The sequence below is a fragment of the Mustela lutreola genome, chromosome 13 (assembly GCF_030435805.1).
Source record: "Mustela lutreola isolate mMusLut2 chromosome 13, mMusLut2.pri, whole genome shotgun sequence".
NCBI lineage: Eukaryota > Metazoa > Chordata > Mammalia > Carnivora > Mustelidae > Mustela > Mustela lutreola.
The window spans coordinates 63116492-63131538 of record NC_081302.1 but is presented as its reverse complement, the minus strand read 5'-3'; the positions used below and the strand labels follow the sequence as shown (position 1 = coordinate 63131538).

The 15047-nt window shown below is 36.2% G+C and overlaps 1 protein-coding gene across 3 annotated transcripts in view; it reads right to left on the bottom strand.

Annotated features, from left to right (window-relative positions):
• WDFY2 (WD repeat and FYVE domain containing 2) overlaps positions 1–15047 on the bottom strand; it is a 179064-nt gene that overhangs the window by 49872 nt on the left and 114145 nt on the right. For all 3 annotated transcript variants that reach the window (XM_059143771.1, XM_059143770.1, XM_059143772.1), the window contains exon 4: positions 2844–2898. In XM_059143771.1, the coding sequence (XP_058999754.1) occupies positions 2844–2898 (55 nt within the window). The remainder of the gene's footprint in view (positions 1–2843; positions 2899–15047) is intronic.

The window sequence follows — 15047 nt, the reverse complement described above, 5'->3', positions numbered from 1 at the left end:
ATAAGATTTAAATAATAACGAAAAATCTTATAGTAACCATGCCTGCTGTTCTTCATCCTTTTGTGTAGATCCCTATCTTCTTCCTTTGGCATCATTTACTTCCTTCCTGAAGGACTTCCTTTAACATTTCCTTAAGTGCAGGTCTATGAATTCTCTGTTTTTCATGCCCCCAAAATTTTTTATTTCACTTCCATTTTCGATATCTGTTGGATTGATTCCTTTTAACTTTTGTAATCTTATTTTTATTATTATGAATTCATCTTAAGGGGGGCTTGTTTTTGCTGTGAGATCTTTGTGTGATTTGTCTTGTTGAAGAGAGCTTTTGAATTTATTTCTAGTAGGTACCAGGAGGATACCCCTGGCCCAGAACCAATTCATACGTTAAATTCTTAAGCTGAAGCTTCTAGCACCACGTGAATGATTTAAATTTGTGTTCCAAATCCAAAATTTTAGGTTGTAATTTTCATTTACCTGGAAGATTCTTCCCTTCGATCCAGATTTGAGATCAGGAATAAATTATGCTATGGTCTTCTGGGCCAGTAAGTGGAGAGTATGGATCCTCTTTTTCATGGGGCTATAGTCCTTTATGCATTTCATCTTTATATGTAAATATGAGTTGCAACTTCCTATCTCACTCAAGTCCTAGGTCTCATCTTTTGTCCCTAAGTGAATGTTCATACAAAAGCTTTTACCTATTAGAAGTTCTGTTTTTCTCCCCAAGATAGCTACCATGTCAGGTAGTATGCATATCATTTTGAGTTTTAATTCTGTCTTTGCTTCTGGTACATGGGACTCACCCTCCTGTTTCTCTCATGGGCTTAGCATTATATTTTAAAAATATATATATAATGACTACTGGGATTTCAAAATTTCTTGATGAGTTGAGATGATGGACTTAATGAGATGAATAACCTGTAGTCCAGCATTTAGGCTAAAAACAAAATAACCCCCCCTCTCTACCCCCACACCAAGAAAAGCAACAGCTTCAAAATTACAGGAGACATAATTTAATAATAACTCAAGTGAGAAGCATTAAGGAGTTTGAGCTCACTGCTCCACATGAGCCCACAGTATAAAGTGGCCTGTCAGAAGTTCACCCTTTATGGAACAGTGACCAGAAGAGGAAGGAAATACAATTCTGTAGTTATCACATTACATATGTATATTGGTTATCTACTGTATAACAAATTATGCCAAAACTTAATAGCGTAACACAGTAAACATTTATTATCTCAGAATTTCTGTGGATCATAAATCTTGGTATAGCTTAGCTTGGTGCCTCTACTAAAAGGTGTCTCACAGGATGAAATCAAGGTGTGGTGGGACTATGGTCTCATCCATAAGACTGACAGAGGAAGGACCTGCAGAACTCCATGCTCTCTCATGTTGACTAGACTCACTCCTCAGAGGTTACTGAGCTACCTGAGGGCTTCAGCTCCTTAACAGCCACTTAAGTGGCTTCCCTCAGTTCCTCACCACATAGGCCTCTCCATAAAGTGGCTCACAAGATGGCAGCTGGCTTCCATGAGAACCAGAAAGAGCAGGAGAGAGCAAGCAAGAAGGACTAATCTCTTTGTAACTTAATCTTAGAAGTGACATCAATCATTTGCCATATATTAGGTACAGGCTACACTCAAGGGCATGAATAACAAAAGACAAGGATCATCAGGAGCCATCTCAGAGGCTGCCTACCACAATGTGTCCCATTTTTAAATGGCTCCAGAGGTATAACATGATATCGCAAGACCTGTGACCAAGACAACTAAAAAACAAATTTTTTTTAAAGAAAAAATATTCAGGTCATGTAAAGGAGAATGTAAAATGTTTGAGATACAAGGAGGAAAGAAGAGAACAGGGTGAGAATTTTCATGGCTGTTTTAAAATCACTGAAAAGCTGTCATGTATAACAGAGATTCAACTTAGTTTCTGTGGCTCCAATAGGCTGAACAAAAACCAACAGAGGAACTTTCTAGTATTCATAACATAACATTTTAATGACCTGGCTACCTGTCTGTAACCTCTACATAATTACAAACTGCTTACAGGCAGGTACTACACATGTCTTGTTTACTATTATGATCCTCAGTTACTGAAACTCAGTAGGTACTCAAGGAATACTTGGTAAGTAGTATGTGAAAACAAAGAATAAATCCACAGGGAAATGAATTTTGGCTCAAAATCTAGAAATAAAGAACTTAATACTTGCATTTTATAAAAACCGGGATGGTTTGCTAGATATGTCTTTGGAGGTATCGGAAAAGAATGTGGATAATCATACACAGGATGGATGGAATCAAGAAATTGTGGATTAAGTAACCTCTAAGTCTTAAAAGATCCACTTTTAATGTTCTGATCCTATAACATCATTGGTCTAGATAAATAAATCATTACAGAAAATGGCTCCTAATCCATGTATGGCACAATGCCAATGTTGAAGACACACTAAATTTCTTTCCCTTAGACAACATGGATATTCTAAGGCCTTTAAAGATATTTAACCGAAAATGAAACAAGCCCCATGTAAAGTAGCTCACTTCTAACACTGACCCTACTCTCGGCACCTGCTACACTGCTTTGAGGCCGTGTAGTGTAGCAGAGAGACAAAGGACAAATGTCAGAAGTTCTGGGGTCACACCGACCCAGTCCGCATGTTCTGCATGTTACCAGCTACAGGACCTTAGGCAAGTCACCCAACCTCGTTAAGCCTCCGTTTCTTAACTCAAAGACTTGGATAAAATTCACCTGAAAGGGCTGCTCTGTTTTGTTTCCCCTGACTACTATAAAGTGAAGCTGTTAAGATACATTTCAAAGTCTAAGTAAAAACACTGCTGTCTCATTCCTACCTTGATAGTTTTTCACAGGAGTCATCTTGTTATAATCTTCTGATAAAATAAACTCCTGCAAAAGAAAAGAAAAATATCAAGTAAAAAGAAATTCTTTAAGTGAATAATTAGGTTTCGATAAAACATCATCACAGAATTAGATCTAACATTACTATGGCCAATCAACTCAGCATTTTTGTACATCTTTAAAAGTAACGATTATGATTATGATTCAGTGCAATTACAATTTTTATCTTGTAACACTGAGGTTGGTTTTTTGTTTCTGTTTTCTTGAGTATATGTGTGAAAAAGAAAATGATCAATTTCAGTGTCTTGACAGTGGTCAATTTTGAAGATAACCCTCATTCAACTTGCTACAGCTACAAATTTGGCAGGTAAGCAAATCGATGGCAATTCTCTATTACAGAAGCAAATCAGTTATTTTATTTTATTTTTTAAAAGATTTTATTTATGGGGCACCTGGGTGGCTCAGTGGGTTAAAGCCTCTGCCTTCAGCTCAGGTCATGATCTCAGGGTCCTGGGATCGAGCCCCACAGTGGACTTTCTGCTCAGCAGGGAGCCTGCTTCCTCGTCTCTCTTTCTGCCTGCCTCTCTGCCTACTTGTGATCTCTATCTGTCAAATAAATAAAATATTTAAAAAAATATTTATATTTGACAGATAGAGATCACAAGTAGGCAGAGAGGCAAGTAGAGAGGAGTTGGGGGAGCACGCTCCCTGCTGAGCAGAAAGCCTGATGCAGGACTCAATCCCAGGACCCTGGAATCATGACCTGAGCCGAAGGCAGAGGCTTTAACCCACTGAGCCACCCAGGCGCCCCTCAAATCAGGTATTTTAAAGAGTCTGTTTCTAATATCATGTGACTTATTTCTCCTTCCAGTAAGCTTCTCAAGCCTGCACTTTACTCAACCCTATGGTACATGGCAGTGTCTTGGTATAGTAAGAAATCAGTACTGACCCAACAGAAATGTGAAAAGGCATCTCCAAATCTCATGAGATTAATGTGGATGTCAAACTTACTCAAAGATAGTTTCTATATGACACATTGTATATACTTTGTGAGGCCACACAAAACGTGAGCGTGTGACTTTGTGCGTGTGAGTATGTGCATTCTTCAGCCACGCATCTACACATACAATGACCCATATGTAGAAGCGATTCAAGTGTTTATAAGCCCCAGCCAATTTTGAGTCCTTCAGCTTCTTTCAAATGCAAAATATCCATATACTCTTAAATAGCGAGTGGTCAAACATAAGGAAAGCTGCGAAGGATAATAAATTGATGCCTTCATCTGAGCTTAGAAACAGAACCATGAGCTTTTCAAAACATTTGGAGGCTTCCAGAATTTTTCCTTGAGGACTTAAGAAAGCTATGTAGGAGAACAGAAGTGTAAACTTCTTAACTGCTCTTGGGTATTTACTGAGTTGATATAGTTTAACTTTTTAGAAGAAAATACTTATTTTATTATTTCTGTGATAGATGCCACCAAGGGAAGTATGAGGCGATGTGACAGAATATAGGAGGTAACAAAGTTCCTCTGGGTGTTCACTTCCCTATCCTGGCTATGGATTTTCTTCCCCATGATTCTCTCTGTAAAAACATTATTCAACTTGTCACTTTTTAAATTCCTATCAGTATTCCTTCAAGAAGTAGCACCATGCTCATTTCTCATTTCTGAAGAGACTCACAGTTGAAGAGAACAGACTGATTTTTAAAAGTAATGCAGTCGTTCTCCCATGAGCAGCTGGTGGTGTGGGTAAGAAAGCTGTGCACTCATCTAAGCCTCGACTCACTGCCCCCCTCAGTCCCAAGCAGGAGTAGCTTGATCCTGAGTCCCCCACTTTAGAGCGCCCCAAATTTCCTCACATACTTGCTGAATAAATTTACTAAAGACCTTTGTTATTTAGGCAAGAGTTTGCTGAGTTCAAAGAGCTCATGTTACTTTGAATACACTGAAATGTTTCTCTAGTGTGGGCAAAAGGTCACTCAATTCCTTTCAGGACAAGGCAGGGTGTAAAATGAAACAACTAGGTGCAGATCTGTATTTAGAATCAACATAGTAGATTTAACAAACACAATAAAATTGCCAGTTCACTGCACTGGTACACTTAATTTTTTTGTTCATTTGCTTTTCCTATGAAAATAGAAACACGTAATCACGGGAAAAATTTGGGAGAGTTTTGTCGGCCATTTTTATTCTTATTTTTTTGATCAAAGAAACAATATGCTATTTTAAAGAAATGTTAAGAGAAGCATTTAAAAGTCCTTTGTGATATTGTTTCTCAGAAATAACTATTATACAAAGAATTATTGGAATAATATACATAATGAAACAAAATAGTAATACTTTTTCAATTCAGTTTCTAGTATTAATTCTAGTATAGGTAACATACAGTGTCATATTAGTTTCAGGTGTAAAATACAGTGATTCAGCTCTTCCATACATCACCCAGTGCTCATCACAAATGTCCTCTTTAACCCCCATGACCTATTCCCCCCCCCCATTCCCCTCTGGTAACCATCAAAGTAAGTTCTCTATAGTGAAGAATCTGCTTCTTATTTTGTCGTTTTTCTTCCCCTTTGCTCATTCGTTTTGTTTCAATTCCAGATGTAAATAAAATCATGGTATTTGTCTTTCTCTGACTCAAAATGTTAATACTTTCTTTTTTTAAAATGTTAATACTTTTTAACAGAGCTTTCTTTCTGTTAACAAATCATGTATAACATTCCACATGAGTACATGTTTATCAACTTCACTCTTTTTTTTTTTTTTTTTTAGAATTTTAATTTTTTATTTTTTATAAACATATATTTTTATCCCCAGGGGTACAGGTCTGTGAACTTCACTCTTTTTAATGACTGCAAAGAATGTGCAGTAATGGTCTCCTACTGAGAAATGCCTGCATTTTGTTTTCTTTATTTAAAAATATTACATTCAATATATTTCATCTTTTTATATTTCCAACAATATTTCAATGAAATGAAGTTCCAGAATTGCTGGATGAGAGGGTATGACCATTTAAAATCTGACAGCTATTGCCAACTTGACTTCTTAAAAGATTTGATCTTTTAACCCTCACAAACAATGTAATGTGAACGTGTGGCTGCAGCTCAGAATATTTTGTTGGGGGGCACCTGGGTGGCTCAGTGGGTTAAGCCTCTGCCTTCGGCTCAGGTCATGATCTCAGGGTCCTGGGATCGAGCCCCGCATCAGGCTCTCTGCTCAGCAGGGACCCTGCTTCCCTTCCCCTCTCTCTCTGCCTGCCTCTCTGCCTACTTGTGATCTCTGGCTCTCAAATAAATATAATATTTTTTTTAAAAAAGAATATTTTGTTGGGTTTAACCAATCAAAGCTCAGTAGATCAGAGATGTACACATTACACATTTTAATCCATCTTTCTGTCTTTCCTTCTTTATATTATCATCCTAAGATTTTTTTAATACTTTTTTTAGAGCATTTTTAAATTCACAGCAAAATTGAGAGGAAGGCACAGAGATTCCTCACATGCTCCCTGCTCCCCTCCAAACAGCCTCCTCCACTAACATCTCTCACCACAGTGGTACATTTATTACAACTGATAAGCCGACACTGACATATCATTATCCCCCATCCAAAGGCCATAGTTTACCTTAGGGTTCGCTCTTGAGACTGCAAATTCTGTGGTCTACAATAAATGCATACTGACATGTATCCACTATTCTGGTGACTGCAGAGTTATCTCCACTGCACTAAAAATCCTCTGTGCTCTGCCTATTCATCTTTCTCTTCCCATCAAATCCCTGGCACTCATTTTTTTCTCCGTCTTCAAGGATTTGCCCTTTCCAGATGATCATATAGTTGGAATCATACAGTTTGCAGCCATTTCACATTGGTTTCTTTTACTTAATACTATGCATTTAAGTTTCCTCCATGTCTTTTTATGGCTGGATAGCTCATTTCTTTCTAGCACTGAATACTATTCCTTTGACTGGATGTACCACAGTTTATCCTTTCACGTACATAAGGACATCTTGGTTACCTCCAAATTTTTGTCAATTATCCATAAAGCTCCTATAAACATGTGTATGCAGGTTTTTGCAGGGACACAGGTTTTCGACTCCTTTGGATAAAAGAGCAAGGATTGCTGGGTTTATGGTAAGACTATGTTTAGTTTTAAGAGAACAACCACGGGGATGGGGTAACTGAGTGAAGGGCACTGGGGAGGGCATGTGATAGAAGGAGCATTGGGTATTATGTAAGACTGATGGATCACAGGCCCATACCTCTGAAACAATCATTATATGTTGATTAACTATATTTAAAAAAAGATTTTTAAAAAATGACCAAAGTGGCTGTACCATTGTGAATTTCCACTAGCAGCCTATGAGAATTCCTATTGCTCCTCATCCTTGGCAGCACTTGGTGTTGCCAGTGTTCTGGATTTTGGCCACTCTAATAAGTATATAGTGGTCTCTCATTTTAATTTGCATTTCTCTGATGACATAAGATATGGAGCATCTTTTCATATGCTTACTTGCTATCTGTAGATCTTCTTTGGTGAGGTTATCTGCTGAGGTCCTTGGCTCACTTTTTTTTTTCTTTTATTTATTTTCAGCATAACAGTATTCATTATTTTTGCACCACACCCAGTGCTCCATGCAATCCGTGCCCTCTCTAATACCCACCACCTGGTTCCCCCAACCTCCCACCCCCCGCCACTTCAAACCCCTCAGATTGTTTTTCAGAGTCCATAGTGCCTTGGCTCACTTTTAATCTCTTACTGTTGAGATTAAGGAGTTCTTCAAATATTTGGGATAACTCCTTTTATCAGATATATCTTCTGCAAATATTTTCTCCCATTCTGTGGCTTGTCTTTTTATTCCCTTTACAATGTTTTGCAGAGAAGAAATGTTCATATTAATGAAGCACAGTTTATCAATTCTTGCTTTCACCATACCTATGTTATAGTATCTAAGATGTCATCAACAAACTGAAACTCATCTAAATTTTCTCCTGTGTTACCTTCCAGGAGTTTTACAGTTTTGCATTTTACACTTAGGGTCTGTGAGTTATTCCAAGTTAATTATCGTGAAGGGTGTTAAGGTCTTGTCTAGATTTTTTTTTTTTACATTTTTTATACAATTTTTACACGTAGATATCCAGTTGTTCCAGCACAATTTGTTGAGAAGACTATTTTTTCTCCAGTGTATTGCTTTCGCTCCTCTGCTGACTTTATTCATGAGGGTCTGTTTCTGGGCTCTCTGTTCTGCTCCACTGATCTACCTGTGTATTCTTGCATCCATACCATACTACCTTGGTTACTATAGGTTTACAGTTAAGACTTGAAGCTGGACAGTGTTGTCAATCCCCCAACTTTGTTCTCCAATATTGTGCTGGCTCTTCTGGGTCTTCTGCCTCTCCATATAAACTTTAGAGTCAGTTTGTTGAGATCTGTAAAATAACTTGCTGGGATTTGGATTGCACTGACTTTATAGATCAAGTTGGGAAAAACCGGCATCTTGACAATATTGAGTCTTCCTATCTATGAACATGGATCTCTCTCCACTTATTAAAGTTTTTTTTCCATTTTATTTTATTTCTTTTCAGTGTTCCAGCATCCACTGTTTATGCACCACACCCAGTGCTCCATGCAATACGTGCCCGCCTTAATATCCACCACCAGACTAACCCAACCTCCCACCCCTCTCCCCTCCAAAACCCTCAATTTGTTTCTCAGAGTCCACAGTCTTATGGTTTGTCTCCCCCTCCGATTTCCCCCATCTCACTTCTCCTCTCCATCTCCCCATGTTCTCTATGTTATTCCTTATGCTCCACAAGTAGGTGAAACCATATGATACTTGACTCTCTCTGCTTGACTTATTTCACTCAGCATAATCTCTTCCAGTCCCGTCCATGTTGATACAAAAGTTGGGTATTCACCCTTTCTGGTGGAGGTATAATACTCCATAGTATATACAGACCATATCTTCTTTATCCATTTGTCCGTTAAAGGGCATCTTGGTTTTTTCCACAGTTTGGCGACTATGGCCATTGCTGCTATGAACACTGGGGTACAAATGGCCCTTCTTTTCACTACATCAGTATCTGTGGGGTAAATACTCAGTAATGCAATTGCAGGTCAAAGGGAAGCTCTATTTTTAATTTCTTAAGGAATCTCCACTCTTTTTTCCAAAGTGGTTGCACCAACATGCATTCCCACCAATAGTGTAAGAGGGTTCCCCTTTCTCCACATCCTCTCCAACACTTGTTGTTTACTGTCTTGTTAATTTTGGCCATTCTAACTGGTGTAAGGTGGTATCTCAATGTGGTTTTGATTTGAATCTCCCTGATGGCTAGTGATGATGAACATTTTTTCATGTGTCTGTTAGCCATTTGTACGTCTTCTTTAGAGAAGTGTCTATTCATGTTTTCTGCCCACTTTTTGACATGATTATCTGTTTTCTGAGTATTGAGTTTGGGGAGTTCTTTATAGATCTTGGATATCAGCCCTTATTCTGTAGTGTCATTTGCAAATATCTTCTTCTATTCCATGGGTTGCCTCTTTGTTTTGTTGACTGTTTCCTTTGTTGTGCAGAAGCTTTTGATCTTGAAGAAGTCCCAAAAGTTCATTTTCATGTTTGTTTTCTCTGCCTTTGGAGACATATCTTGAAAAAAGTTGCAGAGGTTTGTAGTTTACTTCATACAAATCTTGTAAATATTTTGTTACATATATACCTAAGTATTTCACTTTGGGGGGTGCTAGTGTAAATGGTACTATGTTTTTAATTTCAAATTCTGCTTGTTCATTACTGGTATACAAGAAACAATTGACTTTTATATATTAATTGTGCATCCTGCAGCCTTCATATAATTGTTTATTAGTTCCAGGAGGTGTTTTTGGTCAATCCTTTCAGATTTTCCTACATAGACAATCTTGCCATCTACAAAGAGTTTTATTTCTTTCTTCCTTGTCAGGATACCTTTTATTTTCCTTTTCTTGTCTTATTGCATTAGCTAGAACTTCCAGTACAATGTTGAAAAGGAATGCCTGCCTGAAACCTGACTTTAGTGGGAAAGCTTCTGGTTTCTCACCACACCTAATTGTTTTTAATGTTCACTGTAACAGTGTAACACTGTAACCAGATCAAATGGTTTGGTATATATAAATAAAAAGTCAATAATTATCTCCACCTTCTATCTCATCCCTTTTGAGGAAACCAGTGTTAATAGCCTGGTGTCTTGTTTCAAATCTTTCTTTCCCCTTTATATCAACATATGTAAACATATAAAGGTTTTTTTGTTGTTGTTGTTGTTGCACAAAAATAGGGTCATACTATGGACATTACTCTACAACTTATTGCTTCATTTATAATATATCAGAGCTATCTTTCTCGGATAAGATGTGTGATTCTAATTTATTCCTTCTGGCAGCTTGTCTTGTACTCCAAAACATGAATATGCCATATTTTACTCATATACTCTCTGTTAGATGGACATTCTATTTGTCTTCTATTTTGTACTATAACAATACAGCATGAAATGTCTTTGCATGCATGTTTAAACATATTAATAAATCTACAGGTTGAAAAGATTGCTAGCTCAAAGATTATAAATACTTAATATTTTAATAAACTCTCCCAGATCTCACTTTCCAGAAGTATGTGGCATTTCAATTCCCCACCACCTGATCCTCAGGCAATAGCCTATTTCCCTATAACTAATCAACACTGGGTAACACTCATTTTTTTCAATTTTCTGCCAAACTGATGTACAAAAAACTGTAACTCAGAATGGTTTAATATGCATTACCTTAACTGCTTATGAGCTAGAGTACTTTTTATATGTTTATTTGCCATATTCATTTCTTGTTCTATGGATTTCCTCCTTAAATCCTACCACAGCGTGATTTCTTAAAAAGGAGAGCATGAGGCAAAACTTAAGTACTGCTGCTTTATTTGATGGTGCAATATCAGCAGTGTGAATGAAGGAAAAGTAAAAGGAGGCAGAGAAAGTGAGGCTGTACATCACCAAGCTGGCCTGTGTTTCATGGAGAAGCCCAGTTAGTTTTCTAGCATACAGGAAGTCTCTAACAGACAGAATTTAAACACCAAGCTTTGGAAGAATCCGTTTGAGAAAAGGATAGAGAGGGAATTTATCTGCCGGCTCTCTCCTCCCTTGCTTTAAATTTTGATCGTAATTCCATGGAACTTAGCTTCCCCCTCCTTCTGGAACTTTATACTATCTACCCTTATTAACAAGACACTGGGAGGTCAGATCTTAGACTTTGCAAGTGCTGTGCTTCTTACAACTCAGAAAGCTGCTAGAGCTATTTTCCTTAAGTTTTCATTTAAAGAGAGCAAAGCACAGTGGTTAAGAGTTAAGAGCTTGGACACTGGTCAAACTGTCTGTTTTAAATCCTGGCTAAAACACATACTACATAATATGATCTTGGACAAGCTGCTCAAGATCTCTGCACTTCAGTTTCCGTTTCCATAACAGAAATAGCCTCATAAGCCTGTGGTGAGGATTTGGTTAATATTAGCTTTAAAAGCAGTGCCTGGCACACATTAAGTATTCTATGAGAGTTAAGTAAAAGAAATAAACACTACTTTTGTAAAATGAGTTAAGGAGTCTTCCTTTAAAAAAAAAAAAAAACTTCTGGAATACACTGAACAATTTTAATCAGAGTATTAGAATTTGGCTATAAAATACTGAATGTTGGGACGCCTGGGTGGCTCAGTTGGTTGAGCAGCTGCTTTCGGCTCAGGTCATGATCCCAGCATCTGGGATCGAGTCCCACATCGGGATCCTTGCTCCGCAGGGAGCCTGTTTCTCCCTCTGACTCTGCCTTCCACTCTGTCTGCCTGTGCTCGCTCTCGCTCTCTCTCTCTCTGACAAATAAATAAATAAAATCTTAAAAAAAAAATACTGAATGTTGGGTTCTTTTTTAAATAGCAGCTCTTTAACAACTTTTCTCATTTCTCATACAGTTATCAGTCTCATAAGCTCTCGGCTCTCTTCGAGTCAAATTTATTAATTTATATTTTATTATAAAATCACCCACTTAAGTTTTCAAACATATTACCATATATAACTAACTTAACATTGCTGATTCTTTTTAACTGTCTTTCATATAACGCAATTCTGCTATAAGAGTTATTCTAAAATGTGAAATTTGTTTCAACACAATTGGTAAATTAAGGAACAATTTGAGCATAGCTCAAATTTCATGTCACTTTTACATGATTTTGTCCAGAAAGAGTAGATGAGAACAGAAAATTGAACCAAGCTACATGGGAATACATAAAGCAAAAACACAAAGATCTCAAACATCTGCCGACTACCTCAGTGTACCACCCCTTGGGAGCCACACCTACCTACATCTGGTAATAAAACTTGGCCTTCTGATTTCAGATTACCTCATCCCACCATTTCCAAATAACTCACAAGCTGCAATCCTTTTGAGGTACACTTCCACAAGCGAACCTCAGGCCTTTTTCAAGGTAAAGGGCCATCGTTACTAAAATGTTTATATATTCCCTAATTTAGCATGTTTAAAACTGTGCTACATTTTTATGAGTGTCCCATCTTTATTTTTCATATATCATGGACCACATTGTGTGTGTGTTTAACATAGTTTTTAATTACTGTATTCCTACCTTCATTTTCCTCTAAGCCTTTTATAGCTTTTATTGTGCAATTCTACATAGTGCAGTGATATTTAAAAACATGTTGTATTATAGCAGAAATGAGTGGTTTTATATATATAATGTGGTTAACACCTCTTTCCTTATGCTTAACATTATATACTTCTTATTTCTTGTTTCCCTTAATGAGATGTGCCAAGGAATTGATCTATTTCACTCTTTTTTTTTTTTCTTGGAGAGTACACTTTTCCAAGTGTTAGATCTATTGATCTAAGCTGAGTACTTTCTAAAACTCAGCTTTTAGTTCTATTTACTGTCCTTTTGTTTTCTCAATCTTAATTTCAGTACTGATTTCTGTCATTCTCTCTTCCAACCAACCTTCTTTTGGTTTATTTTATCACTTTTGTATAACTAAAGTTGAATGCTAGATTCACATGTATAACACCTTTTCTTTTTTTTTCTTTTCTTTTCTTTTTCTTTTTTAACATTTTATTTATCTGACAGAGACAGAAACAGAGGAAGAGGGAACACAACAGGGGGAGTAGGAGAGGGAGAAACAGGGAGCTGGCGAGCAGGGTGCTGGTGAGCAGGGAGCCAGATGGGCTCAATCCCAGGACCCTGGGATCATGACCTGAGCCAAAGGCAGACGCGCAATGGCTGAGCCACCCAGGCACCCCCAGCTTTTTAAAGGTAAAATTCTCTAATATAGATTTGACTGTATTCCACAGGTTTTTACACAAAGTGGTTCTCCTTTAAAACAATTTCTGTATTATTTTATGTATTTCAGAAATAATATATATACTTATTTACTCTTTCAATTAGGAAATTACTGAGGAAAAAATGCTTAATTAGCAAGCACTTATATTTATAGCTACCTTTTTGTTGCTGCTTTCTAGTTTTATTGGTTTATATTCAGAAACCATATCTTTACTTTTTAAAATTTTCTAAGATTTTTCCTTGTAAAGATATTCATGATTTTGTAAATATTCTGTAGATATAAGAAAAAAATGTATTTTATCCAAAGTTTTATATCTACTTGTGTATCTATTCAATGAAACGATGATAGCTTTCAAATATTCTGTATTTGTATTCTGTATTTCTTGCCTACTTGAATTTCATATTCAAAAACAGATGTACTAAAGAAATGTGGTTTTTGATTTTTTAGAAACATGCTTTATTTTAAAAATTTATTATTCTGACTATAAAGGTAGTATGTGTAATATGGTAAATTTTAAAATGGAACTCTATCAGGAAGGAAAATTTAAGTAGTCTATACTTTTGCCAAATAGTGCTAATTACTATTAATATTTTTAATATTTTGCTTTTTCATCTTTTCTCTTGTGTACATAAAAACACATTAAATTGGAATGATAGTACCACTGATACTGTTTTGTAGCTCTCCTTTTTAACTTAACAATATGACATGACCACTTCCAATGTCATTAAATATTCTTTGAAAATACACATTTAATGGCTACATAATATTCCACTGGAAGGCTACATAAGATTTTATCTAATGAGTCCCTGACTGTTATATTTCTAAGACACCAGTGTTTTTATTATTATAAAAATAATTGTTAAAATAGTATTTATTACTATGAATAATCTTTCTTTTCATGATTATTTTCTAGAAATGTAGTTACTGATAAAAAGGTACAAATACTTCTCAAGCACTCATTACATATGACCAATACTTTTTCTATATACTTAATGCCAATTCATGTCTCCTCTATCAGTGTACAAGACAGACCATTTTATTCAATGCCAGCCAACAGGTATATAATAAAGCTGGGATTACTCAGGCAAAATTAAAATTTAAAAAATTTCACACATTAAAATGTTTACTAGCTCTAAGTATTTCTTTATATGACTTTTCAGCTGTCTATAGAATTTTAGTGTTTTCTATTTGTATGCTTGTCAACTAAAGATATTATCCTTCCTCTCATATTTCAAGCAACAATGTATTATTTTCTTTTAAAATGCATTTAAGTACCTTTTTTTACACTGAGAAGTTTTTAATTTTATGCAAATATCATATTTTCCTTTGTAATTTGCATTGTTTAAAAGCTTATTACATTCTTCCCAATGGACTGTTTATAAATGTCCTCTCTAGTCACTTCTAGTTTTTTGCTTTTCATTTTTTAAAGCTTTATTTTGTACATCAAAGTTGCTTGTAAGACATAAGGTGTGGGTTAAAATTGATTTTTTTTTTAAGGCAAGCCAACTGCTTTTGAACTATTTATTTAAAAACTTTTCCCAACCAGGACTGACATGTGATGTCTTCTTTCCCATATTCTATGTTTTTACATATAATTGGATCTATTTGGGAGTTATCTAACTCTGCTCTATTGACGTTCTATTCTTGTGTCAAAATGAAAATGATTTGATTACTGCAGATATCAAATGTGTGTTAACCACAGGCTATGTATCTCTTAATTTTTCTTCTTAAAAAAATGTAGCTCCCTAAGATGTAACAATTGCACTACTGGGTATTTACCCCAAAGATAAAAATGTAGTGATCTGAACGGGCACCTGCACCCCAATGTTTATAGCAGCAATGTCCACAATAGCCAAACTAT